Source organism: Rhopalosiphum padi, chromosome 4 (genome assembly GCF_020882245.1).
Source record: "Rhopalosiphum padi isolate XX-2018 chromosome 4, ASM2088224v1, whole genome shotgun sequence".
In the NCBI taxonomy this organism is placed as follows: Eukaryota; Metazoa; Arthropoda; class Insecta; order Hemiptera; family Aphididae; genus Rhopalosiphum; species Rhopalosiphum padi.
The window spans coordinates 22784868-22810704 of record NC_083600.1 but is presented as its reverse complement, the minus strand read 5'-3'; the positions used below and the strand labels follow the sequence as shown (position 1 = coordinate 22810704).

General features: G+C 27.2%; 7 protein-coding genes across 8 annotated transcripts; 4 read left to right on the top strand and 3 right to left on the bottom strand.

The window, feature by feature from the left end:
• The first annotated feature begins 1881 nt into the window (after window positions 1-1881).
• On the top strand, window positions 1882-3601 carry LOC132930574 (small ribosomal subunit protein eS26). The gene is made up of 4 exons (XM_060996512.1): window positions 1882-2042; window positions 2263-2440; window positions 2508-2641; window positions 2847-3601. Exons 1-4 carry the CDS (start codon window positions 2040-2042, stop codon window positions 2886-2888), a joined length of 357 nt encoding a protein of 118 aa, XP_060852495.1. The 5' UTR covers window positions 1882-2039; the 3' UTR covers window positions 2889-3601.
• Window positions 3602-6884: 3283 nt separating this feature from the next.
• On the bottom strand, window positions 6885-7960 carry LOC132930632 (PEST proteolytic signal-containing nuclear protein-like). The gene is made up of 3 exons (XM_060996606.1): window positions 7655-7960; window positions 7464-7582; window positions 6885-7344 (listed from the first exon to the last, which is right to left on the bottom strand). The coding sequence occupies exons 1-3, from the start codon at window positions 7695-7697 to the stop codon at window positions 7093-7095; spliced, it is 414 nt and encodes a 137-aa protein (XP_060852589.1). The 5' UTR covers window positions 7698-7960; the 3' UTR covers window positions 6885-7092.
• Window positions 7961-10101: 2141 nt separating this feature from the next.
• On the bottom strand, window positions 10102-12551 carry LOC132928979 (glucose-induced degradation protein 8 homolog). Its single transcript, XM_060993971.1, has 4 exons — window positions 12280-12551; window positions 12010-12206; window positions 10685-10882; window positions 10102-10596 (listed from the first exon to the last, which is right to left on the bottom strand). The coding sequence occupies exons 1-4, from the start codon at window positions 12398-12400 to the stop codon at window positions 10420-10422; spliced, it is 693 nt and encodes a 230-aa protein (XP_060849954.1). The 5' UTR covers window positions 12401-12551; the 3' UTR covers window positions 10102-10419.
• Window positions 12552-13502: 951 nt separating this feature from the next.
• On the top strand, window positions 13503-20480 carry LOC132928978 (probable galactose-1-phosphate uridylyltransferase). Of its 2 annotated transcripts, XM_060993969.1 has the most exons (8): window positions 13503-13733; window positions 16657-16743; window positions 17982-18151; window positions 18211-18416; window positions 18490-18718; window positions 19771-19987; window positions 20063-20168; window positions 20238-20480. In XM_060993969.1, exons 2-8 carry the CDS (start codon window positions 16725-16727, stop codon window positions 20329-20331), a joined length of 1041 nt encoding a protein of 346 aa, XP_060849952.1. In that variant the 5' UTR covers window positions 13503-13733; window positions 16657-16724; the 3' UTR covers window positions 20332-20480. The 2 variants fall into 2 exon arrangements, with proteins under 2 accessions (XP_060849952.1, XP_060849953.1); XM_060993970.1 differs by lacking the exon at window positions 16657-16743.
• On the top strand, window positions 13740-16512 carry LOC132928973 (phosphatidylinositol 3-kinase catalytic subunit type 3). The gene has a single exon (XM_060993960.1). The coding sequence runs from the start codon at window positions 13795-13797 to the stop codon at window positions 16420-16422; it is 2628 nt and encodes an 875-aa protein (XP_060849943.1). The 5' UTR covers window positions 13740-13794; the 3' UTR covers window positions 16423-16512.
• Window positions 20351-22735, bottom strand: LOC132928977 (adenylyltransferase and sulfurtransferase MOCS3). Its single transcript, XM_060993967.1, has 7 exons — window positions 22344-22735; window positions 21966-22038; window positions 21686-21899; window positions 21273-21574; window positions 20979-21208; window positions 20692-20923; window positions 20351-20612 (listed from the first exon to the last, which is right to left on the bottom strand). Exons 1-7 carry the CDS (start codon window positions 22476-22478, stop codon window positions 20455-20457), a joined length of 1344 nt encoding a protein of 447 aa, XP_060849950.1. The 5' UTR covers window positions 22479-22735; the 3' UTR covers window positions 20351-20454.
• Window positions 22736-22797: 62 nt separating this feature from the next.
• Window positions 22798-25817, top strand: LOC132928976 (succinyl-CoA:3-ketoacid-coenzyme A transferase, mitochondrial). The gene is made up of 10 exons (XM_060993966.1): window positions 22798-22994; window positions 23048-23153; window positions 23762-23991; window positions 24067-24377; window positions 24439-24607; window positions 24675-24795; window positions 24939-25158; window positions 25242-25317; window positions 25375-25545; window positions 25614-25817. The coding sequence occupies exons 1-10, from the start codon at window positions 22929-22931 to the stop codon at window positions 25752-25754; spliced, it is 1611 nt and encodes a 536-aa protein (XP_060849949.1). The 5' UTR covers window positions 22798-22928; the 3' UTR covers window positions 25755-25817.
• The last annotated feature ends 20 nt before the right edge of the window (window positions 25818-25837 follow it).

Sequence of the window (25837 nt, the reverse complement as noted above, 5' to 3'; positions counted from 1 at the left end):
TAAATAGAGTAAAACCAAAATTCAGCTATTCTTCTGCATTATTTAAGTTTATTATACTAACTACACTTTGTCCAGCGAGAAGACGCGCCGCAGACAGACCAAAATCAGTTTTTCTGCGCATTCCCCAATGATGCCCATCCATAAGCGAACCAGTTTTAATAGCATGGTGACACGGGGGGTTGAGCAGAATCGGCGCATTCTCTCGGTGGACAGACTATTTTAAGTGTGTTATAATTATAAATTTTAAATAAATTAATATTAATAAAACAAATATATTTAAGACGGCGCGTAAGATAGGCAATTTAGAGACATCATATTATATTATAATTTTTTTTTTTTTTGATTTTCCTAATTTCAAAAATAAAATCGCACTTTTCACTAGTTTATCAAGAAAAACAGAAAATTTAACTGGAAACAGAAATTGCAGTACTCACTTATTACATGCATGTCTCAAACAATTTGATATAAAATTCACGACGAAAATCTTAATTATAGTTGCTTTTTTAAAATGTAAATCAGGATGCTACTACTTTAAAAATTATGACTAAGCATTTATGTATGATTTGAACCTATATATTATACTCAAATAAATTAAATATACGAATACTCTAGTCGTCTAAGTATTAAAAACCAAATAGAGAAATTCCATTAAAATTGTCATTGGAAAATATTGATATAGTACATAATAATAAATTAATAACAATAATCAAAATTCAGTTAAAAAGCGTAGGCAGAGTATTGAAAAATTCAAAAATGTGATATTAACGATGATCGTCTTTTCTTACATAAATTACTCATTAATAAATCACAAAACAGAAATTAAATCTAATGAAATGGTCACCAGCCACGATAATGCGAGTAGATAGTTTCAGTAGTACTTATTACTTATAGATTAAAGACCAAATAGGAAAAATTGAAATACCTAAGTAAAATAGATAATATATTTTGTTGAAACATTTGTTATGTACGGGGCGGATAAGCTGCAAATTATTATTATAGGAAACAATAAATGTATAAAAAACAGATTTTTTATCAATTTAAAAAATAAAAATATTTAAATTTAAAAAGTACCTAATATAAAAAATTGGATGAAATTCGGTACCTAATAAAAAGTAATAACATCATAAAAGAGATTGTACAACATAAATACAACAGACAATTACATAAGATACGTATCTAACTTAAATATAAACAAAGAAACAATTAACAATTTTTTATCAAATATTTCTATAATGCTAAGTTCAAGGCTACGCCTCCATATATGGAGGTCTATTCCCCGTCTCACTTTACCTTTACTGATACTAACTAGTTTCGTGTCATTCACTATTCTATTAATCGTTAATCCATCTATTCTTCAGTTTTCAACTCCTTTTCTTTTCCTTAGCATATACTTCCAATACCAATCTCACTGCTTCCGAGTTGCTCTCCTTATAACATGACCAAATCGTTCGAACCTTCTCAATCTATTCTCCTCATTTTGTCAGCAATTGATGACAGACTCTAGTTAATAGGGTATAAACTCAAAATTGCAAAAATTATTATTAGACATCGAGTAGGTACACAAGGCATACGATAACATAGTGCATACTACATAATATATAGATAATAAATTATTTATTACGATTTATTTATTGTTTTTATATAAATGGAATAGGTACACATATTTATTTTGAATTTTTTATTTTCAAGGATCCATAGAGTAACTATGGGAACTGGGAAGATCAAACCATAGAAGTCATAGAACATATAATATTATTTTCTATGATCAAACGTCTTATCTACAGCGCCAAATACAGGCTAACCATGTTTACGGAACATTATTATGTATGGATAATATGGATTTTCGATTAAAAACACGAAACTGTTTTTTTCCTCCATGAAATGTGTAATTCATCGCTACCAATCAGCCAATTTTTAATTTTTGTTAGGTTATGAGTTAAGTCGTCCATTCGATTTCTAGTCCTTTTATGTTGACGGGGTACGTTCGTTTTACATTTTACGTTTATCTTTAAAGTTTTCATCCTTAAATCGACGTCAAAATGGTAAGTAAACTTAAATCAAATTATTACAATTAAGGGAATTTTGAATTTTAATAATAACTTTTATAAGTATTCGGTTGTGTTGTGAATATAATACGAATAGTTGGATGACTTAAATGTCCATGTGTTCTGTTTTATATAACGTGCCATTTTATAGATTGTTTTAATATTAAATTATCTAGATACAACTCATCTTAAGTATTGTAACATTTTAAACTTGTAGACTCGCAAGCGCCGTAATGGAGGAAGATCAAAACACGGCCGTGGTCACGTTAAGCCTGTGCGTTGCACCAATTGCGCACGCTGCGTACCCAAAGACAAGGCTATCAAGAAATTTGTTATTCGTAATATTGTTGAAGCTGCCGCTGTCCGTGATATAACTGATGCTAGTGTATATACATGTATGTATCAAACAATGTCAAAACTCTAAAACATTTTAAATTTCACTAAATAATGTTTTCTTTGTAGCATACCAATTGCCGAAATTATATGCTAAATTGCACTACTGTGTTTCTTGCGCCATCCATTCCAAAGTGGTCAGGAACAGATCAAAGGCTGACCGTCGCATCAGGACACCACCAAGCCGTAACTTCCCACGTGGGGTAAGATTTACTTTGAATTGTTCATTTATTCAATAATTTAATAAACCTCTATAAATTGATATAATATATTAGTATAATTGTTTTAAACAATAAAAAGACATATAATAGGTTTATACTAATAAGTGTATACTAGGTTCAAGATTTACTTTCTTGGCATATGTATTATGTTTTAACAACCACTTACGATTTATCTTTTGTATTTCAGGATAACAATCGTCAAGGAGGACAACCTCAAAGGAAAACGTAATTCTCATTGTATTATGGGGATACAAAATTATATTATACCTTCATTTAAGATATAAAAATACATTTTGATTCTGACGAAAATAAAAAATTGTATTTATGTTATCCTAACCTTCCTTTAATGCTATGTGATGGGTACCACAAATATTTTAATTATTTTTTTGGTAAGTTTATATGTTCGTGATATTTATAAATCATTTCATTCTTATTGCCTGATTTAATATGATTCTGTAACCAACTCATCAAATTTACTAGACAAGAGTATATCTCTTAAGCTTTTTCTTATATTTTTAATTTTAATGCAAGAACTAATATGTTATGATTTTAAATCCACTTAATTTATTTTTAAATTTAAAAATCAATAATAATTATAGTCTGTCCAGCAAGACAATGCGATGATTCTGATCAATCCCCTGCATTACTATGTTATCAAAACTGGTTTGCTTATGCCTGGGAATATGCAAAAGAACTGATTTGCGTCGGTTTGCGGCGCATTCTCTCACTGGACAGAGTATAGATTTTAAATAAAGTTGTTTGACAGGCCAATACCCTTAAATTGAAGCTGACAGTAAAATTAATTACTAAATGTATACTTATACAACAGATATATCACATAAATGAGTAAAATACGTTCTTAATTTATGTATATAATAATTTCTTTATGACAACTAATATGATTTATAATGATGGACTAGTAATATAAATAATCCAATAAAATATTTTCTAATAGTAAATATTTATGATATTGCATAGAAATTATTTTAAAATTTAAGTTAATGAGGTATTATTTTTGTAATAAGTACAAAGGTATTAAAAAAAAAAAAGTTGATGAAATAATCAATTGATTTAATCACTATAACCAATGTTAATTTTGAATGTAATGTTGGGAATAGGATTCTTGTTATATTTTTAGTGGTTAGCAATATAATTCATTGTAATGTGTATAAAATGATAAAAAAAAAACGTGGCCATTAACCTCTTCGTGCATGTAGGTATCATATGATACCGCAACTAATTTAAACCGCTTATAAAGCAGCTGTTAAATATTTTTGATCCATTTGTGCATAAAGATATCATATGATACACTTGATAACAACCGTCTCATAATATTCGTTCCTATGTTCATACTATATGAGAATTTTTAGTCACATGTGTGATAACCTCCTGTATTGATAATACGCAAAATATACCGACAAAACTGTTGTTATATCTCATCGTTAAAATATTTTAGCTACATCAAAAAATATTTTTTAGGTTTGTTTTTGTATAAGGTACACGTAAAAGTACATGTAAGAGTCAATTTTGATCGTTAACATCTATTATTGTTAGGTAATATACTCGGTATCATTTGATACAACTGTGCATAATTGGTACCTACAACTATACTAACAAAAACTATTACCTAGGTAATATTACATTTGTTTTTATTTTAGTAATAATAAATGGAGAAGTTGAAAGACGATGAAATTGAGTTATTCTTGGACTTTGAAATACCAAGTGACTCAGAAGTCAGCTTTTGTGATAGTGAAGACGATGATAGTGATGCTGAGAATAATAAAAACATAAATGATGACCAGGAAGATAATATTGAAAAATTAAATTTATTGCCTCAATATATTAACTTCTTAGGGGATATGGACAATGATATAAGGTTTGAAAATAATAATCCATCTAATGAGCCTGATGGCTTTGTAATAATCGACGAAAATGATGTACATGATTTTGATAGTTTTTTTAATAACATAATACTCCAAACACAAACAGATAGTAATGTTAGCAAACAAACTATACCAAAATCTGATGTTGCTACTCAAAACAATTTAGTCTCACCCACACAAACATCTAACCAAATTCTAAATCCTATAGCCACTCAGTCACTAACAAATAAAAAAATAAAAACTCCATCAAGAAGTTTTTCATTTATTTTTATTTTGTTAGTAACATATTTTTTATTTTATGCATATATTAATTGTATTACTATTATTCTTAATCTATTTATAATCACAAGCTGTGAAAGATTTAATTTTTATTTTATACAGGGTATGTTCAAAAGCTGTGAAAATATTGTTTTTATTTCATACAAATTGTTATTATTTTATGTTTGGATTACATTAAATATACAAACATCTTTATAGTTATTCAAGTTGTAGATATCCTAGATATTCTAGGGGGAATGTCCCCCTCCTACCCAATATATTTAACTTAAGTATATAGTTAATGTGTACTTAATAATTTTAATTTGTCAAAATTTAAAATGTATTAATTATAAAAATGCATTTAAAAAAAAAGTTGTTCCAAATATGCACAGAGGTATCATATGATAACGGGGTTGTAATCTATCTTCACGACATAAGGGTTGGTCCTAGATTTTTTTAACTATTTTTCTCATTATTTATGGCCCAAATTCTATATAGGAGATTTTTTTTTTGAAAATCTAAAAAGTCGTGCATGAAGAGGTTAATATAACTTGAGACTGGAAACCCACAATTTTATTCAATAAATTACATAATACAAAAAATTAAATTTTATTTAAATTTAATTTGTATGTTGCAACATTAATTTCAATTGATAATTAGACTTAATGCTTACCATTTTTACTGTTGTTAACTACTTGTTTTTATAACCATAACAATGAAAGTTAACGTCTACAAATTGAATCACAATTTTATTATTGATATATAGAGATGGAAAGGTACAAATTGAAAAAACAATAATAACTGTTGTATCTATATTTAAATATGATTATTTATTATTTGAATCATAAACTATATGTATAATGTGTTCAACCTAATACTGCTTTAGTTTGCACAGTTTCCCATTTATTATTAGAAACAGTAAGTATGTAAAAATTATACTCAAAAATTGTGTTATATGTACAATTTATATTAATATATAAAATGTACAACACTTGACTTCAGCGTCGGATTACCCTACAGGCTATGTGATCGGTGATTGGAGCATCAAATTTGCCACACTTAACAAAAAAAAATTTGAGATGGTGGCAAATTGCTTAATCCACCACTGCCTGACCTATAAAATACCATTGCCTTTACTTAGTTATTACATTACTAAGTTTTAGTTGGCCTTTAAACCTTTTAAGGTTTTCATTAATTATAATTGCCACATTTTAGCATTGTTTTGAATGGAGTCAGGTGATAAACAGCATAGAAAGCTCTAGCTATATATAGAAAAACAATAACTACTTTTTACTCTTTTAGTTTAAGTTATTTCTGTAGCTTTACTAAGTTATCAGTTTTTATGCTCCTGATGTACTTTTATCTGGTTTAGAGCCAATTAAATTATTAAATAAAAGATATTTATTAATCTTTTTTTAAAATATTGACCAAACATTTTATAATGAGATTTTAAATATCTTACAGTTGGATAATTCTATATTTCTTGATTTCAATAATGGTCTTGATAACTACCTTGAATTTATCAGGAAAGTCTTTAAACCTGTTCTTTGGTATAAGAGAAGTTTTATAACTTAAGGTCCAACAATAACATAAGTAATTGGTTTTGATTTCTAGAATATTGCATTATTTATAAAATTATAACGAATATATTATATTTTCTCATGCATTGAATTTAAATGGTTAGATAATTTTACATGAATTAGTATAAACTATTAAGTATTTTTAAGGATATGTAGTATCAATATAAATCAATTTATAACTTAATTAATGAATGTTCCTATTATATATTGTTGAAAATAACATTAAAAAAAAATACTAGAGGTTAGTTTGTATTAATGTAAATTATTATTATAGTTACTATGAAGGATAAATTTGTATATGGTGGTAATTTATTAGTTGCGCTAAAATATCCAGTTGTTTCAATATTTTCCAATGGTTTTAAATGTTTAATATTAAAATCGATTTAACAGAAAAGCACATTTTAAAATTCAGAGAATAAAAATAAACAGTTCACATAACTTGAATTGTTATGTTTACTTGATGAAACTGTATTAATATCATTAATACTTATAGGACAAAATATATTATGTTATATGTATTGCTTGTATATTTTATACACTTTACAGTTACATGAATAAAAAAAGGGTCAATTGATTGGACTAAATGATAAATATCCTTTCAATAATTCTTTATAAATACACAGTCATGGTTATCTTAATTAATATTTAAAACTAATTCTGTGCAAAAAATGTAAATACAACATTCACAATAATTGTGAAAAAAAAATAATGACTATTTTTTATCATCAATTAGTGCATTTGTAGCTTCTTTAAGGGTCTTCTCCATAAGTTTGCCAGTATTGCAAAAACCGTGCTTAGTTTTGCCAAATGAATTGGGTCCAGCTGATGTTGGAGTATCCCTACCAATATTTCTCATACGCATTCTAGCTTCTTTAGGCATTTCTTCAGGTTCGTCATCACTAACATCGCCAAATACTGCCGCAACAGACTTTGATGCTGGTTTTGGTAGAATAGGTGGTTCTTTCTAAAAGCACACATTGTATTATCAAAATATGTATTGAAATAAAAAAATTCTAAGATTTTTAACATTCGCTTAAATCTAAGTATGTATTCATAACATTTCACATTAATGAATATACTTACAGTGGCAGGGCTGTTAAGAGTTATCTTAATGCCGGATTTTGCTGGAAGACTTTTTTTCATCATTCCAAATGATAACTTTGGTTTCTTATCCGGTTGTTGTTTTTCTTTGTCAATTCCATCTGGGGGGAAAAGAATAAAATAAAATATATTGGTATTTTATGACATGCAATCCTATTCAAACAAATATTTACCTTTGGTGGAAATCTCGATTTCATTTGAAAGTCGTTTTGACATGGTTAAAAGCCAATACAGTTTCACAGACGCATATGAATAAAATTGTGTAAAAACACAATAAAAATAAAACCAAGTATTCTTTAACTTTAATCTGAACTGTTAGCTTACAAATGAAGGTTTCAAATATTAGCTAGGTAGAATAAAAATTAAAAATAACCAGCGTTCAAATTTGAAATTTGAAATGTTATACTACTTTGTACCTATGTATAATTGGTATTTGCCATTTAGTGCTTCGTGTTCCCACTTCCAAATCCAAACATTGTTATCAACGACTCACAACGTTATCATTAGACGTTGGATAAAAACAAAAAACAAAATCGTGTTCATATACCAAATAACTGGTGTATGGTTTAATACTTAAATAGTTCAAACTTTTAAAAAATGATTTTCTTTGTTTAGTGTTTACACCCAATAAACATTTTTATTTTTTACGTGTAGTATACGTTAAATACACGTACGTATGTACGATCAACGTAGAATAAACGTATTTTTATAACGAAAAATGTACGAATAAGTTTATACCTATCGTCAACGTAAAATCAACCTATTTCTACGTATACTATACCATTATTATACGAATAATAACTACGTATATACAGACACCAAAGTTATCTTTATTCCTTATTATTTTTCTTTTTTATTATACACGTAGATTATTATTATTATTATTATTGTTTACACTGCAGTGTGGAACACCCATGACAAGTAACTAGGAAGTAGTAGGGATAATAATCGTGGTCTTTCGAGTTTTCACAGTTTCTAGTTTTCCACCTTCTTACAATCTTACTTTACTTAGGGCTTAGAACTTGAAGCATGGGCGATAGGCAATAGAGTAAAATTACTAAAAAAAACCCTATGCTTTATACTATTATTATAGCTACTACTAGCATACCGCTATATTTCAAATGAAATTCTGTATTTTTATAATATGCCAGTATAGGACCAGTAGGTAGTAATTCTTTCCTCGCGTTAAATTCGTTGTCAATCATAAAATAGTTAATAAATAATTTATTAAACATTCATTTTGTTTCTAATTTCTATAACTAATTAAATTGTTGATTTAACTGACATTATGTAAAGATTTTGTTTCATTACAATTTCAATAATAATAGACATAAACAACTCTCACAAAGTCGTCTAAAAATTAAAATCAACTTCACGTCATGAAAATGATAACTAAATCGGGAATAAAATTGAAACTATAATAATTATCATAATATTTTATATATTAGAACATAGGTAACGTATATCTTGCATCCATTTTGACATCTATAGTAGTATACCTCCACAAATTCAATAAAAAATGTAAAAATTATATATCTTATACTTTATAGTAAGAAATAATAAGACCTGATTTTTTTAAAAATAAAATGGCTAGGTTTACCCAGGCCCTGATTTATGAAAGTGTAGATAGAGCACTTGCACTTGGCCTCCAATTTCTGGGGGCCCCCGGGCTCTGTAAGTTGTAGAAAATTATTTTTTTTAAATTAATTCCACAAAAATGTATTTTCTAAAATGTAATACCATACCAACTGCCAATGTTCAGACTTTAGTATATTCTTATCATTAAATTGTCATTTGTCAGTTGAATTTTGGTTATTTTGTCATTCCATACCCTAGTGCTAATAAGTTATCATCACAAAATATTAAAATAATAATAATAGAAAATTGTTTGAACATCAGAAATATTTGATACCTATAACTAATTTAAACTCTTTTATGATAAAATGTAAATAGAAATTGGTCATTTTTTATTTAATTTTAATTATATAGAATAAATTGTTAAATTAATAAGTTATTTTCCATTTTTATAATTTTATGAAAGACTGAAATTAATTTATTTTAGTTTAAATTTTTATAATAAAATCCTTAAGTATTTTTAATATTTTAATATAGTATAATTTTGTTATGTTATTTAATTAGTATTGTATTTTCATTGTCCTTAATTTACTAGACCAAGTAACTAAATTGTATTTATAGTACATGAAATAATGTACAAATATTTTATGAGTTTTGAGATAGGTATTTTGGTATTTAACACTTTTAACATATAAATATTTTTTTTATTATTAATATTTCCCCCCCTCCCCTCTCTATGTATAATTTTTCTAGAACATTTTTTTGACCAAAAAAAATTGTACACTTGGCCATAATTTTATTAAATTAGGCCCTGGGTTTATCTTTACAATAATGCTACACTTTGTTTACAAGCCAAGTATGCCCATGACTACTAATAAATACATAATATATTATCATGAACTTAATTGCTGCTACTGATGTATCTTATATTCTTATATATTTCAGTATGCCATCAAAGTACTCGTTTAATTAGTCAGAAGTCACTGTCCTTACCAATATTATAGATTATATGTACATTTTAGATTAAGAAAATATAACTAATAAATTAAACTATACAATATATTTTTTGGTAAAATGTCGCATAATATACAAATAAAATTGAATAAACCTGAGTATTCTAATAACTTACTTCTTAAATACATTTAAAAACTTTGTTAGCTAACAAAATCCAAGACATAAATTTAAATGTATAGTTTATCTTAATTTGTTTATAATAATGCTTCATACCTAAAGATGTATATAATATTATTAGGAAAGTAGTTATGAATAATTAAGATTAAAAAAAAAAAAACAATATTTAATCTTTATGTTCAAACAGCCAAAAAGAGTCACAACATACGTCGTCGTACTCATTAACTGTGCGTCATTTAGGAGGTTCCAATGTAGCTGAACCAAAATCAGTCATATGAGGGAATTTTACTTTTTTCCTATCCAACTCATCTTGTGCCCACATTATTAGCTTCATAAGATTGTAAAGTTTTGGAGTAATTGTTGGTTGATTGTGAAATCTCAAAATAGCTGCATTCAGCTCACTAGATACCTGTTAAATATAATAAAAAATTATTAGTTTTAATATAAAATTGTATAACATTATAAGCTTAAGATTATAGCATAAAATTTTATTTTACTTTTTGTCTATGTGTAGTTTGAAGAAGGTCAGCAAAAGGGCTCTTTTGAGGTTCCTCGAATGCTAATAATGCAAGTGTTCTTTCTAGTTCTGTAAGTATAGTAGGATTTCCTTCTCCTACTTCTGATAGTTTAGCTTGGGCGAATACAAGAGCTTCTTCAATATTACCTTCTTTGATAAGTTCAATTAGATGCAGTTGCTTTAAAAATAAATATAAACATATTAAATAAAAAATTGCTATTGTCTTTTTAATTAGGATTTATATAGCTAAAGATAAATAATAAATTAATCATACCTCAAATATTAGAACATGATAATTTAATAACTTATAACTATTCGTCTAAACATGGCTTTACATTTTTAAATTACTACTGATACTTGAAACATTTATAACATTGTACCTAATGTCATTTATTTTTTTACAAGTGTAATCATTACGTCAATCATTTCCCCCCAAGAAAAATTGTTTATTAATAAAATATTTTTATATAAGTGGTGTTAGAGAGCACTGGGCTAAACATTCCCCTTACCAATACCCTTAAAAATATTAACATATAGTGACATTTTAAGCATGACTAAATAAAATTATTAATACACTACTAAGTCAAAATTTTAGGTACAATAGAATCTCAAATATCAATAGTATGACTAAATTAACTAAATTATATGTTGTATAAAGTATTAAAATACAAAACAAAATTTTAATATCTTTATGATTTAACAAAAACCAATAATTGTAAACTTTGACAGAAGTAGAGCTGAGAAAATTATATTTTAAGAGTATTTAAAATTGAAATTAGTATGAAGGTTGCTTCAAAAGTCTAAAATGTATAACCCCATGGTATCAACATACCAAAATGATGAAGGATTCTAGAAAGCATACTGTATTTTATAAATTATCAGCTGCTACTAAAGAAAAATCATAACTATGGTTAATTTTAAAACATTTAACAAGGAAAATTCAAATTTTAGATCATTATTAGAATAAATTGTAATTATACCTATGGGTTATGAGAGTTTCAATGATAATATTGCAGTATTAATTATTTTACAACCAAATCTATTTATACTTTTTATAGACTTTTTCTTAAAAAAAAAAAAAATTAAATTATACAATTCATTTTGGTCAGTTTTTTTTTAATAAGTTCTATTTAAACAAAACAGAAACTAGATCATTTTTAATCTTAACAGTTACAAATAAATGATAAACTAGTACTTGTAATTCTAATTAGACAGAATATAAATTGTTATAAATTTAAACGCAATTTAATTTAATTAAAAAGCTATAGGCAATATGCATTGAAAAAATTATAAAAAACAATTAACCTGTAAATGAAAGTATAAATCACGATCGTCATCTAGAAGACCAGGGTACAATTGATTGATAAGTGTAATGGCTTCTTGCATTTTTCCTGATTGTACAGACTCTATCACTTTAATCCGGTTTCCCAAGGTATTTAACTTGAGGGGAGAACTAATACCAGCTTCTTGTTCAAATTTTTCGGCCGCTTCTTTGAATCCTTCTACAATACATTACACAATTCACACACATTGTTAAGATGTACAAGTGGACAAAAGGCATTTGTTTATACATACCAGACACCAAGTAGTTCATAATAAGTTTGTTCATGTCTTTACGGTTGACTTTCATATTTTCGATTCGACTTAGCCAATCTGGCTTGGTAACATTAGGCTGTGTTGATGGTGAATAGCTCATGATTGCTATACCAATTAGTTAACGCACAATTTACGTACAAGTCAAAAGCACAGGAAAACAATAAATGTAATTATCTATAGATGGCAGAAACAACTAAAAATATTGTTAAGTGTTACGAGAATTGTAAAAAAATAATAATATGATGTCAAAAGCTATGATATCAATATTATATTATAGTCATATGGTCATATGGTTACTTTTCTAGAGTTTAATCTCAATGGTGGTAACAGTGAGATAATGTTATCACATTTGTATCCTCAAATAACATAGACATATGTCTATGTCAAATAATATTATTGCTCTATGAATAATATAATTGTTTAAATTTGTTTTGTCACCCAACTCGCAACTGGTCCAACTTCACACACGTTGAAAACAATGGAAAAAATAAATTATTATAGGTACATTCGTGTAGTTTGTGCAATGTGCATATATCTACTATCACCATTATTCACCAACAGTCACGATCACGATTAAAGATAGTGGTCACGATTCACGACTGATTATGATAGTTATGTAAATATGTAATGCATATTAGTTTTGTGAATCGTAAATGATCACCTTAAACGTCTTAAACCATTGACTTGTAGTTTTTATTTGTATAAAGTCAATGCCTTAAACGATTAAGAGTACGAACTTCCGGGACAACAGGTCAACAGACCATAACATTTTGCAATATGTACGGATTGAGATATATTATATTATTATAAGTCTGTGTCTAATAAGTATCACAGAATGGAACATTATAAATAATATAATATAACCTACCATAAAACTTATACCAATGACATAAAAATACATAAATAAATTCAAAATAATATTATAAATACTAAGTTAATAAATAATACATATTCATAGTTAATATTATCTATAAATAAAGTATGCCTTCAAAGTGGGCTTACATCATGATAAAATATACATAAATATATAATATTTTGTCATGGGCTTACATCAAATATTGTTCTGTGATAGAAATGATAGAATAGAAGTATAAGCCATAAGGCTATGTAGGCTTTATGTCGCTTATAATAACTACAGAATATAATATAGATAATACCTGTGATAATAACTGATAACAATTTTTCTTCAAGTTTCTCTGCAAGTTTTAACATTTTGATATTAAAATTAAGTGTTTAGTTATAGAGTTGTATAACGTTATAGTACCATGGAAAAGAGTTAAGAGATAAATACATTAAATAGTATAACACTTAACTGTGAAAGTAACTGTAGTGTTATATTGACTTCCAAAATCGAAAATTATGTTAAATTTATTTGTATTAAGAGTGTATCTGTTTAAATTTGTGATATTTAACCAATAGGATTCAAAAATAATGTAAGTGATTATTTATTTTAAAACTATTAGGTATTTCATATTGGATGTCAAAACTGCAAAGATGAGTAACAATCTCAATAGCACTTTTAACTATGTGTATAGTTGTTCATTAGAGACAAATGTTCAGATAAAAATTGGAACCCTTGAAGGTATCAAGCATAACATTGATTATGAAAAAATACTTAATGATCCAATGAAAAAATTTTCTGGCTTATACCAAAAACAGATTTCTGATCTAGTAGTATACTGCCAAGTATACAGTGACAGTAAACCACTTAGTTTACCAGTTTCGACTTCCTACAAACATTTTACTAACCGTTGGAGTTGGAATGAATGGGTTATATTACCGATTCAGTTTAGTGATCTACCGAGAAATGCTTTATTAACACTGACAGTATATGACTGTGCTGGACCAGCTTCTATGACGGCAGTTGGTGGTACATCTATATCACTGTTTGGCAAACACGGTGTTTTTCGACAAGGTATGATTGATCTCAGAGTATGGCCTGATAGAGAAGCTGATGGTAATGTATCTTCTACACCAGGAAAGTGTTTATCCGACACTAATCGTATGCAATCACTAGCTAAATTAGCCAAACAGCATAGAAATGGCAATATTCCTGAAGTTGACTGGTTGGATAGGTTAACATTTAGAGAGATTGAACTTATTAATGAAAAAGAAAAAAAAACCTCCAATTATCCTTATTTAATGATAGAATTTCCAGAAATTATATCTAATGGTACTGTCTATAGTGTTGTGCATTATGAACAAGATGGTGATGAAATATATCCATTTAGAGTTAACCCAGATATAGTTACTGTACCGGATGCTGAAGTAATGCAAGAAAATTTGGTAGAAAGTAAACATCATAAACTTGCCAGAAGTTTAAGAAGTGGAATATCTGACAAGGATGCAAAACCCACTGCAACAATAAGAGATATGTTAAACACTATTGTTGGATATCCACCTACAAAAATATTAACAACTGAGGAACAAGATCTTATATGGAAGTACAGATTTTACTTATGTAATCAAAAAAAAGCTCTAACAAAATTTCTAGAGTGTGTAAACTGGAAATTGCATGGAGAGGCTATGCAGGCATTAGATATGATGTATCAATGGGCTCCAATGGATGTAGATGATTCATTGCGTTTATTAAGTCCAGCATTCAAACATTCATCAGTACGCAAATATGCAGTAGAACGATTACAACAAGCAACTGATGAAGATTTACTCTTGTATTTATTACAGTTGGTTCAAGCACTTAAATATGAGAACTTTGAACATATCAACAATAGTTTAAAGCTAATGGAAGATAAATATCCTGTAACTGATAGTCTGACAGAGTCAGTATCCGGATTAAGTTTAAAAGACAGCAGTGACAGTAATATTGCTTGTACAATTAATCATTTTGAAATGTGTAAGCCTGAAGATATGGACTTGGCGCGTTTTTTAATTCATAGAGCAAGTAAAAACTTCAGTTTAGCTAATTATTTTTATTGGTATTTGATGATTGAATGTGAAGATCAAGACTCCACTATTAAACAAGATATACGTGTTCGTAACATGTATTTAAGTGTTATGAAAACATTTTTGATGACTTTGTATAATGGTAGTGCTGAATGTCAACGAATACATGGAATGTTGACACGTCAACAAAACTTTATTGATCGTTTGGTTAGAATAATCAAAACTGTTGCTAGGGAGAGTGGTAACCGTAAAAAGAAAACCGATAAGTTGCAAGCGTTATTAGGTGAAACAGATACAAAATTTAGTTTTATGTCTTTTGAACCTTTACATTTACCACTTGATCCAAGTATTCATATTACTGGATTAGTTCCTGAGAAAGCAGTCCTTTTTAAGTCTGCTTTAATGCCTTCAAGACTCACATTCATGGTACAAGACAACAAAGAGTATGTAGCTATTTTTAAACATGGCGATGATTTACGACAAGATCAACTCATATTACAGATCATAACGCTTATGGATAAACTTTTAAGAAGTGAAAACTTAGATTTAAAACTTACTCCATACAGAGTGTTAGCAACAAGCACTCGACACGGTTTTGTCCAGTTTGTAAATTCACTACCTGTTGCTGAAATATTAGCTACTGAAGGTTCAATACAAAATTATTTCCGTAAGACCCATCCAAATGAGAATGCACCCTTTGGAATATCTTCAGATATTATGGAAAATTATATAAAAAGTTGTGCCGGTTATTGTGTTATTACTTATTTATTGGGAGTCGGTGATCGTCATTTTGATAATTTATTATTAACTTCAACAGGTAAACTTTTTCACATAGATTTTGGATACATACTGGGTAGAGACCCTAAACCATTGCCCCCACCAATGAAATTAAGCAAAGAAATGGTGGAAGCAATGGGTGGTGTTAACAGTGAACATTATCATGAATTCAGAAAATTATGTTATACTGCATTTTTACACTTGAGGCGCCATGCTAATCTTATATTAAATCTTTTCTCATTGATGGTAGATGCCAGTGTTCCAGATATTGCACTAGAACCAGATAAGACTGTTAATAAAGTTCAAGACAAATTCAGATTGGACTTGGGCGATGAAGAAGCTGTTCATTATTTCCAAAATTTATTGGATGTGTCTGTTACAGCTGTGATGGCAGTACTTGTTGAACAGTTGCATAAATTTGCTCAATATTGGAGAAAATAAAATATAAAATTACACAATTAACTGTTGATTATTTATTATACTATTTTTATTTAATTAATTATATTATATATATATATATATCTTTTTTAATGATCTATGTTTTTTTTCCATATTTTAAGACAAATGTTGTTTGTGAATTGATAATTAACTATATCATATTATTGTTATCTTATCTTTAAAAATGTGTAAACTTTAAAACTACGTCAGTTGAATAATTGTCTATTTTTTCTCTAGTACACATCTTTTAATAAGATATATTATTTATTTGATTCATTCAACAGAAAATAAATTTAAGACACATCATGGAGTTCAATGCATCTGGTAATTATCTCATGACAATGTCATTTAATTTACTAATTTATCATAGATAATGAAACACTTCAAAACATTAATTTTTTACAAAAATTTCATTAAAAATAATATAAGCTAACAATTATGTATTTATATAATTGTTTTATATTTTAGATAATAATTGAAGTTTTTTTAACATATTGCCTAGTAAATACTTAATTAAGTATGTTAAAACCAATATAAAATGTTATTTTTAGACTTATTAAAAAAAATTGTAAATCTCAACTATAATTATAATTACTTATAACACCTTTATATTAACAAGTTATACTATGATATACATTTGGTATTTGTAACTATATATTTAGCAAAACCAAATAAAACCACTTGTGACAATAATTATTTTTTATTTTTTAATGTTTAATATAATATTAAAAAAATACAATCAAAATTAAAAAAGAAATCGATTGTAAGTATCTTCTCAATATTTAAGTTCTTTATTGTCTATATTTTAATCTTAAGAAACTGCAATATAAATTTTGAGTTGTATTAATAATAAATACTTCATGCATCATGCTGAGCTAAAAACAAGAAAGTTATTTTAAAGGATAATAATCTTATAATTAGTGGATTACCCAAAATCACAATATTATCTAATTATATTGTTCAAGTGTTTGTAATATTTATTACATTGGTCTTTTAGTATTATAAATTTATAAATAACAGGTCATCCTAAAGATAACCTTGTAATATATTTGTTATTTATAACTTTAAAAATAATTAGTATTGGATAGAAGTTTGAAAAGACCTATGTAATACTTTTTTTTAATTATTTTACTTAGTATGATAAAAATATAATACACTATTTTATGAAATTCCTGATAATAATTACATTTATTTAAAAAATACATAAAGCACTTACCTAATAGTAGATAAAATATTTATCAAGATCAAGACAATATACAAATACACTTAACACTTAAAATCTATGAAAATGTTTATAACATAACTTAACTTCATAAGTTCAAATAAAAATAAATTTTAATAGACAAAACAAAAATTAATATAAAACATTAAAGTTTGTTATGAATATTAATTAATGAAAATGTATTCTTCAAATTACAGATTAGTTATAAATGTATAATTAAACTCATATTACATTACAAAAGTTAAAAAAAAAAAATAAGTAATAGTTAATTTATTTGTTGATACTACACACAATTCTTCTAAAGTTAATAAAATTATAATTTTTTGGTATTTAAATTTAGAACATCCTCATAAGAGGTACAATCCATTAAAAGGAGAATGGATTTTGGTTTCTCCTCACCGAATGAAAAGACCTTGGGATGGACAAACAGAATCTGTGCATAGTGACATGGGTCCAGAATTTGATCCTACCAACCCACTTTGTCCTGGAGTAGTCAGGAGTAGTGGTATTGTTAGTATATGAACATGTAATATTTTAATCAATAATATTATAGTTTAAAATATTTATAGTTGACTCCAGATTATAAGTCTACGTATGTTTTTACAAACGACTTTCCAGCCATGTTAGAGGATACACCATCACCTCCCCAAAGTGATGATCCTTTGTTTCAAATCGAAGGAGTTAAAGGGACTTGTCGTGTTATGTGTTTTTATCCCAAATCCAATGTAACAATTGCTCTTATGTCTATAAATGATATAGTAACTGTGATTTCAAGGTACAATTTGTAGTATATTATATACTAAATGTTAAATACATGTTGTTCACTTTTGCTACTTTTGTTTCTACAGTTGGATACAGCAATTAGAAGAATTAGGAAAAATCTATTCTTGGGTGCAAATTTTTGAAAATAAAGGTACCATGATGGGTTGTTCTAATCATCATCCTCATTGCCAAATATGGGCTTGTTCATTTTTACCAAACGAACCACGTATAAAAGATATTCATCAGAGAGAATACCTGGAAAAGCATGGAAGACCAATGCTAATGGATTATGTTAATCGCGAATTAAAAGCAAAAGTATGAAATATTAAATATTATAATATTATTTATGCTGCATAATAGCATCATTCTGCCAAAGCCTGTTTTAAGGTTATAACTTATAACAGTATAGACAATAGATTACATTTTTTCAACCAGTTTTATGCTTACCATCTTTGGCGGGGCATTAAGATTTGACACCCCTATTTAACATACATATTAAAACCCAATTAAAAATAAAAATACAAATGTGCAATAACAAATATCAACTCTAAATAATAATAATTAATATATTTAAATTTGGATAAATATTTTTTTACAAATTTCACATAAAATTCATATTTAAATAAAATGAAAATGTATTTTTTGAAAAAAAAATAGTACTATAGTATTATATATAGTATATATAAAATTGTATATTTTAAAATGAGTGGTACCCTAAAGCTCTTAACCTATTTGCCCACCTCAATTAGTATACAATGGCATAGCCTAAAGGGGATATAGCCCCCTCCCATTGGCGGTACTTTTTATATTATTTTGAAATATTTAAATTTAAATATCATAAATGTCTTACAAATTTTAATTATTTAAAATAGTAAATATGTTAGCGACAAATTAACGTTAATATCTTATCAGTATTTTTGTTTTGTTGTTTTTGATTTTCATTAACTCAAGTTAAAAGTATTTAGCCCCTCCATAAAAAATCCTAGCTATGCCTCCGTTAGTACAACACTGAATATGACTATAAAACTTTCTTTTTTTTTACATAATATACCATTGTTTATCCTAGTCAATAGCTTTTTTTGAATTAGGTAATATTTTTTAATCAGTAACTGTATTAATAAGTCAAATTGGGAATAAGTTAAAGTATTTTGTGGCTTATTAAACTCAAAATAAAAAGAGTTAAACTTTTGTTATTGTATTATACTTAAAAAAATATCTGTAATTATTTTAAGAAAAATTTAAATTTAATACTATTTATTTATATTACTTATAAAATACAGTCAAAAGGGAAGGTGTGATAATTATTAAAATATTTTAATATTAATTTTTTAATAAAACTATATCATAAAACCTGTACTTTTAAATAGATAAGAATTGTTATTGAAAATCAACATTGGGTTGTTTTGGTGCCATTTTGGGCTATATGGCCATATGAGACCATGGTATTACCTAAAAGACATATAAAAAGGATGAATGAAATTACAGAACACGAAAAAACAACTTTGGCATCAGTAATGAAAATATTGACAATAAAATATGATAACATGTTCAAAACATCATTTCCATATTCAATGGGTTGGCATGGTATGTTTAAAATATTATTACAACAATTAAGCTTATAAATAATACCTGCTTACTATATTACCAATGTATTGTTAGGAGCACCAACTGGACCAAATTGTGAAAATAATGAGCATTGGGTATTTCACGGGATTTATTTACCACCATTATTACGTTCAGCAACAGTGAAAAAATTCATAGCCGGGTAAATAATATTAATATTTATTATTTTTAAATAATTGATTATTAATTATACTTATTTGTATATGTTTAGATTTGAATTGTTGGCCCAATGCCAAAGAGATTTAACTGCAGAACAAGCTGCGGAACGATTAAGGTCACAATCAGATGTTCACTATTTGCAATAAAAAAATCAAATAAACATACTTAGTTCAAGTGTAAAACTTTAGAGGATTTTTTTATTACCAAAATATTTGCCATATGATAACAATGTTAGTAGTTACAATATAGTTTATCACAATATTTTATTTTTAATATATTGGGAAGTTTTTGTCTACTCGCATACTCCATTCATATAACCCTCCTATGACATCTTTTATCCATTTAACATTGTTTGTTATCTCAGTGTATTTTTTCAACTCATCTACAGCTCTCTGAGAGTCGTTACCTCGACGACAAATAGTAATTACTGTAAAAAATTACAGTTAAGTATTTTTTTCCTGCATATGTATCTAACAAAATTATTAATCAATATTAATTTTACTTACAATTTGGTGCCATATTACCAAATGAATTGATTTTTTCAATCAACTTAGAACGTGTATCTTTACTTTTCAAATCACTTAACTGAATATTTATCGAAAAGGGTAAATGACACATATCATATTCTACTTTTTTACGTACATCTATCATCAGAAATGGATTTTTTGTAGATACCAATTCATTTAAATCTAAAACTGTTATGCGTTCATTTTCTTTCAGCAAATTAAGCACTTTGAACTAATAAACAATCAATAAATTAATATTTTAAAAATATTATGCATATTATATTTACTTTATCATTTGCTTTTGATCCACAAAATTCCTCATAATCCATGGTTATTGTTACATCTTCTGGATTTTTAGTACATATACATCCACTTCGCTTTACGTTTGTTAATTTAATTTTTTTAAACTCACAATCTCCTCCATCGTATAACAGTAAACTGTTGTGTAGTACATTTGGATGATCAACAATAATTTTGATAGTTTCCATTGCTTGAAGAACACCAATAACACCAGGAACTATAAATAATAATTAATGCAAATGTTTTATTTATACAAGGATAGCTATGATATACTATTATACCTGGCCCCAAAACACCCGCTGAAGCACAATTTCCTACAGTTTCAGGGGATTGTGGTGTTGGATGTAAACATCTAAAGCATACTGATCCTTTGTAGTTATAAACTGTTAGTTGCCCATCACAATGTATAGCTGATCCCGAGACTAAAGGTTTGCCAGCTTTTACACAAGTATCATTAATTATATATCGAGTAACTAAATTATCACTAGCATCTATAATTACATCATACTGTTTAAAAATGTCCAATGAATTATGACCGTCTAATTGAATGTCATGGACAATAATGTTGACATCTTCATTCATACTGAAAATGTCACAGATAATAATTATTTAAAAGTAATAAAAATAGTAATACAATAAGATAAATGTTCTTATAAACAATTGTTTAGATAATAAATAATATTTAATTACAAACCGATTTAATGACAATTTGCCAGACTCAACTTTTCGCATACCAACATTGCACTGTGCATGCAACAACTGTCTATGCAAATTACTAAGTTCAACTTCATCATAGTCTACTAGCCCGATTGTACCCACTCCAGCACTTGCTAAATACATTGATGATGGACATCCTAAGCCACCAACGCCAATTATAAGAACACTTGATGTTTTTAATTTTTTTTGTCCTAATTAAATATTAATAGTTATTGGTTTAAGTAATCATAAAACTAAATAAATAAAAATGTTTTTACCTTCAACACCAATTTCTGGTAAAATGATTTGTCTGCTATAACGGCTAATGTCAAGTTTAGTCAAGCATTGCTTCTGAAATATTAAAATTGTAAATTAATAAAATGCAACATCGTTCAATAATAATATGCTATTTACTGAAATATTTAAATAATAATTTAAAACACATACTTAACTTATCATTTATAAACTTTTTATTGTTTTAAGATGGTATAAGATATATCTTCATAATATTACAGTAAAAATGTTGTCATGAGTACAGTAATTAAGAGTATACAAATGTTTCAAGTATTAAAATATTATTACATTGCAACAACACATCATTATAAATTACAGCATTTGACAACAAATACAAAAATTGCTTGATATTTTTTAGGTACCTGTCTTTTTTTCAATAATGCAGTTTTTTTATTCAATTCAATATTTAAAAGTGCTATCTCGGCCGATAATCGATTTATTTCTTCATCATTGTTTATGACGTTCATGTCTTCAGTATTATCTAAACACGATGTCATTTTTAATACATTTGACCACCTAAATCAACGTTTTAACTGATTTTTAACAAAACAATGAAGTTTAGAAACTATAGTCCACAATCCACCAAAAATAATTCTTCCAATTTTTTAGGTAACTTTAAAGTTATCACTTAAATCGGACTTGTGGTAATTTACAAGCACGAAATAGATAAAATCATTTTATCTACATCCGACATCATGTACACAAGTGAACTCTTTAAAAATTGAAATTTGAATCATAATGAACTATGACGTATATGGCTTGAAAAGCAAGTTGATAACAAAAACGCGATTAAGAGGTCTACATTTTGATAACATAACGATAAAAAATTAGAGTTCAAACTTCAATATTTTTTTTATTTTAAATGACAAATTATTTAAAATCGAGATAACGAGACCACTTTCATACTTAATCTTTTGAATGACACAACTCTCGAAGACACAAATATAATGTTTTTATTATACACAAATCGTCGTTGTATTAGACCAACAGCAAGAAATCTTGTTGTGCTTCAAGTAAGATAATTAGAATAGTAATTTGTTCCTAACTAAATAAACGTATTTTTTAGGTGTCAAATTTTAGTTTCAATGTTAGTCTAAAAAAACAAAAAATTTATACATCCGTCAGCCATGCCTTAGAAGATATTAAACCTGGCAGTTCAATTCTATTTGGTGGTTAGTTAAATGATTAATATTATTTAATAGCTTATAGTTATATGCTCTATTAATTATTTGACATTAAAGTTGGTACATTTTTATTTAATTAGATTAACAATATATGTATAAATATGGGTAATAAATTATACCTTTTTATAATGTATTTAAAAATATTGTTATAGTTGGTTTTAATTTTTGGTTACAAAATAATTATTTTGATTTATTTAACTAGTTAAACCTTCTTTTGAAGTATTTTATTTTATGTCATATTAAAACAATGAGTGTGTTAGAAAATAATGTATCAAAAACAACATATTTTACCAAATTATTTTAATTTTGGAACTTGCATGTTAATATATATAACTATCGATAACATATTATATAATATATTAAATATTAAAACTGCAATATTTTTAGAATTAATGTATTATAAATAAAACAAAAATTTAAACCAATTAATTAGACAATAAAATTACTTTAAAATTAACATGTTTAAGTGCATTTTTACTGATTGAAATTCAATTTGGTTTTAACTTCTTATATTATTCATTAAGAATTATGAAAAAATAAATAATAACAATGAAATAGGTTGATTTTTAATTTGATATTTTTTTTTATAATTACAGGTTTTGGTCTTTGTGGTATTCCTGAAAAACTGATTGACGGTTTAGTAGAACGAGAAGATATAAAAGACTTGACAGTGATAAGTAATAATGCAGGTGTGGATAATTTTGGCCTAGGAAAGTTATTGAAACAAAAAAAAATATCTAAAGTAATTGGTTCATATGTGGGTGAAAATTCTGAATTTGTTCAGCAGTATCTAAATGGAGAACTTACAGTAGAACTCACTCCTCAAGTTTGTAGATTAATAATATTAATTAGTTTCATATTGGTACGCTAGTTCCGTATGATTTTAAAATATCATTTTTAGGGAACACTAGCTGAGCGTATACGGGCTGGTGGTGCAGGTATACCAGCGTTTTATACTCCTACTGCCGTAGGTACACTTGTGGAAGAAGGGGGTATTCCACTAAAGTATGCATTGCATAAAAAATCAGCTGAAGATAATGAGAACAGTGAAGCAAACAAAGACAATCCAAGTAGAAGCGTAGAAGTCTCCAGTGATGTTCGAGAAACCCAAGTCTTTGATGATAAGACGTATGTTTTGGAAAGAGCAATTACTGCCGATTATGCTATCATTAAAGCACAAAAGGCTGACCATGAAGGAAATCTTGTATTTAAGTAATACTACTAACTACTAACAAGCTGTTGACATTTGTAATAATAATTTTAATTTTTATAGTAAATCAGCTCGAAACTTTAATTCAGTAATGTGTACAGCTGCAAAAACTACGATTGTAGAAGTTGAAGAAATAGTTGAAAATGGTGATATTGATCCAGATCAAGTTCATGTTCCTGGAATATATGTTGATAGAATTGTGCTGGGCAAGGATTATGTTAAAAAAATTGAAGTAAAACATTCATCTCTAAGTTATAAATTAAATATATTGAATAACATAAAAACCAATACACATTTAGAAAACAGTTTTGTCCAAAAAGTCTGATGAATCCATTTCTATGTTAGTTTCTTCACCTGCAGCTCAATTAAGAGAAACAATTGTTAAGCGTGTAGCTCTTGAATTCAAAAACGGCATGTATAGTATCCTTTTGTTTTACAATATTATGTATTATTTTAAATTATATTTTTATTATAATCCACTCACCTTTTTCAATTGTTGCTTTGTTGTTATGACTATACTACATGTTTAATAATTAAATACCCTTAACAAATAGTTTAAATAGTTAATTTGGGCATAGGCATGCCAATGTTAGCTAGTAATTACATCCCCGAGGGTGTCCATGTAATGTTACAAAGTGAAAATGGTATTATTGGTCTTGGTCCATATCCATCATCTAAAAAATGTGTTGATCCAGACTTGATAAATGCTGGTAAAGAAACAGTAACTGTTATACCCGGTAGCAGCTTTTTTGGTAGCGAAGAAAGTTTTGCAATGATAAGAGGGTAACTATACTGAAGCTTTCAATTATGATTTACAGTAGGTATAATAAATTTTTTTAACATTATTCTTTTGTGCTATAAATTAGAGGTCATTTGGATCTAACTGTATTGGGTGCAATGGAAGTATCTCAATATGGGGACTTGGCTAATTGGATGATACCGGTAAATATTCAATATTACTTCAATATTTTTGATTTACTTGATTTTATTTTCAACTAGGGAAAATTGGTAAAAGGCATGGGTGGTGCAATGGACCTCGTGTCAGCTCCACATACCAAAGTCATAGTGGTCATGGAACATACAACAAAGGATGGTTCACCAAAAATTATATCCAATTGTACACTTCCGTTAACTGGTAGTCGATGTGTAGACAAGATTATCACAGAGAAGGTAATTTATTGTAATTTGATAATAATTAAATATAGCATGCATTTTAAACGATGAAATTAAATTTTCAGTGCGTATTCGATGTAGACCCCGAAAATGGATTGACTTTAACTGAAATTGCTGATGGTGTTGAAATTGTAGATATAGTTCAAAGTACTGGATGTGAATTTGTCAAAGCAGATAACTTAAAAATAATGGGACAAATAGAATAGCTCTAAATTATAATTACTAAAAATGTATAATTTGTTATGTTAATAAAATCAATTTTGCATTTAGTGTGTATGTGTATATTGAA

Excerpts from the sequence above, each read along its gene's own strand:
- LOC132928973 (XM_060993960.1), top strand. The coding sequence starts at position 13,795 with ATGAGTAACAATCTCAATAGCACTTTTAACTATGTGTATAGTTGTTCA.
- LOC132928977 (XM_060993967.1), bottom strand. The coding sequence starts at position 22,478 with ATGACATCGTGTTTAGATAATACTGAAGACATGAACGTCATAAACAAT. Across the intron at positions 21,575-21,685 it reads GGCAAATTGTCATTAAATCG|TATGAATGAAGATGTCAACA; the intron begins GTTTGTAATTAA and ends TGACATTTTCAG. Across the intron at positions 21,209-21,272 it reads AGCGGGTGTTTTGGGGCCAG|TTCCTGGTGTTATTGGTGTT; the intron begins GTATAATAGTAT and ends TATTATTTATAG.
- LOC132928978 (XM_060993969.1), top strand. Across the intron at positions 18,719-19,770 it reads ATCGCGAATTAAAAGCAAAA|ATAAGAATTGTTATTGAAAA; the intron begins GTATGAAATATT and ends ACTTTTAAATAG. Across the intron at positions 19,988-20,062 it reads ATATTCAATGGGTTGGCATG|GAGCACCAACTGGACCAAAT; the intron begins GTATGTTTAAAA and ends ATGTATTGTTAG.
- LOC132930574 (XM_060996512.1), top strand. Across the intron at positions 2,441-2,507 it reads TGATGCTAGTGTATATACAT|CATACCAATTGCCGAAATTA; the intron begins GTATGTATCAAA and ends TTTTCTTTGTAG. Across the intron at positions 2,642-2,846 it reads GCCGTAACTTCCCACGTGGG|GATAACAATCGTCAAGGAGG; the intron begins GTAAGATTTACT and ends TTTGTATTTCAG.
- LOC132928979 (XM_060993971.1), bottom strand. The coding sequence starts at position 12,400 with ATGAGCTATTCACCATCAACACAGCCTAATGTTACCAAGCCAGATTGG. Across the intron at positions 12,207-12,279 it reads TATGAACTACTTGGTGTCTG|AAGGATTCAAAGAAGCGGCC; the intron begins GTATGTATAAAC and ends AATGTATTGTAG. Across the intron at positions 10,883-12,009 it reads ATTTATACTTTCATTTACAG|CAACTGCATCTAATTGAACT; the intron begins GTTAATTGTTTT and ends TTATTTTTAAAG.
- LOC132928976 (XM_060993966.1), top strand. The coding sequence starts at position 22,929 with ATGTTTTTATTATACACAAATCGTCGTTGTATTAGACCAACAGCAAGA. Across the intron at positions 24,378-24,438 it reads GAAGGAAATCTTGTATTTAA|TAAATCAGCTCGAAACTTTA; the intron begins GTAATACTACTA and ends TAATTTTTATAG. Across the intron at positions 25,159-25,241 it reads AGTTTTGCAATGATAAGAGG|AGGTCATTTGGATCTAACTG; the intron begins GTAACTATACTG and ends GCTATAAATTAG.
- LOC132930632 (XM_060996606.1), bottom strand. The coding sequence starts at position 7,697 with ATGTCAAAACGACTTTCAAATGAAATCGAGATTTCCACCAAAG. Across the intron at positions 7,583-7,654 it reads AATCGAGATTTCCACCAAAG|ATGGAATTGACAAAGAAAAA; the intron begins GTAAATATTTGT and ends TTTTCCCCCCAG. Across the intron at positions 7,345-7,463 it reads CTCTTAACAGCCCTGCCACT|AAAGAACCACCTATTCTACC; the intron begins GTAAGTATATTC and ends GTGTGCTTTTAG.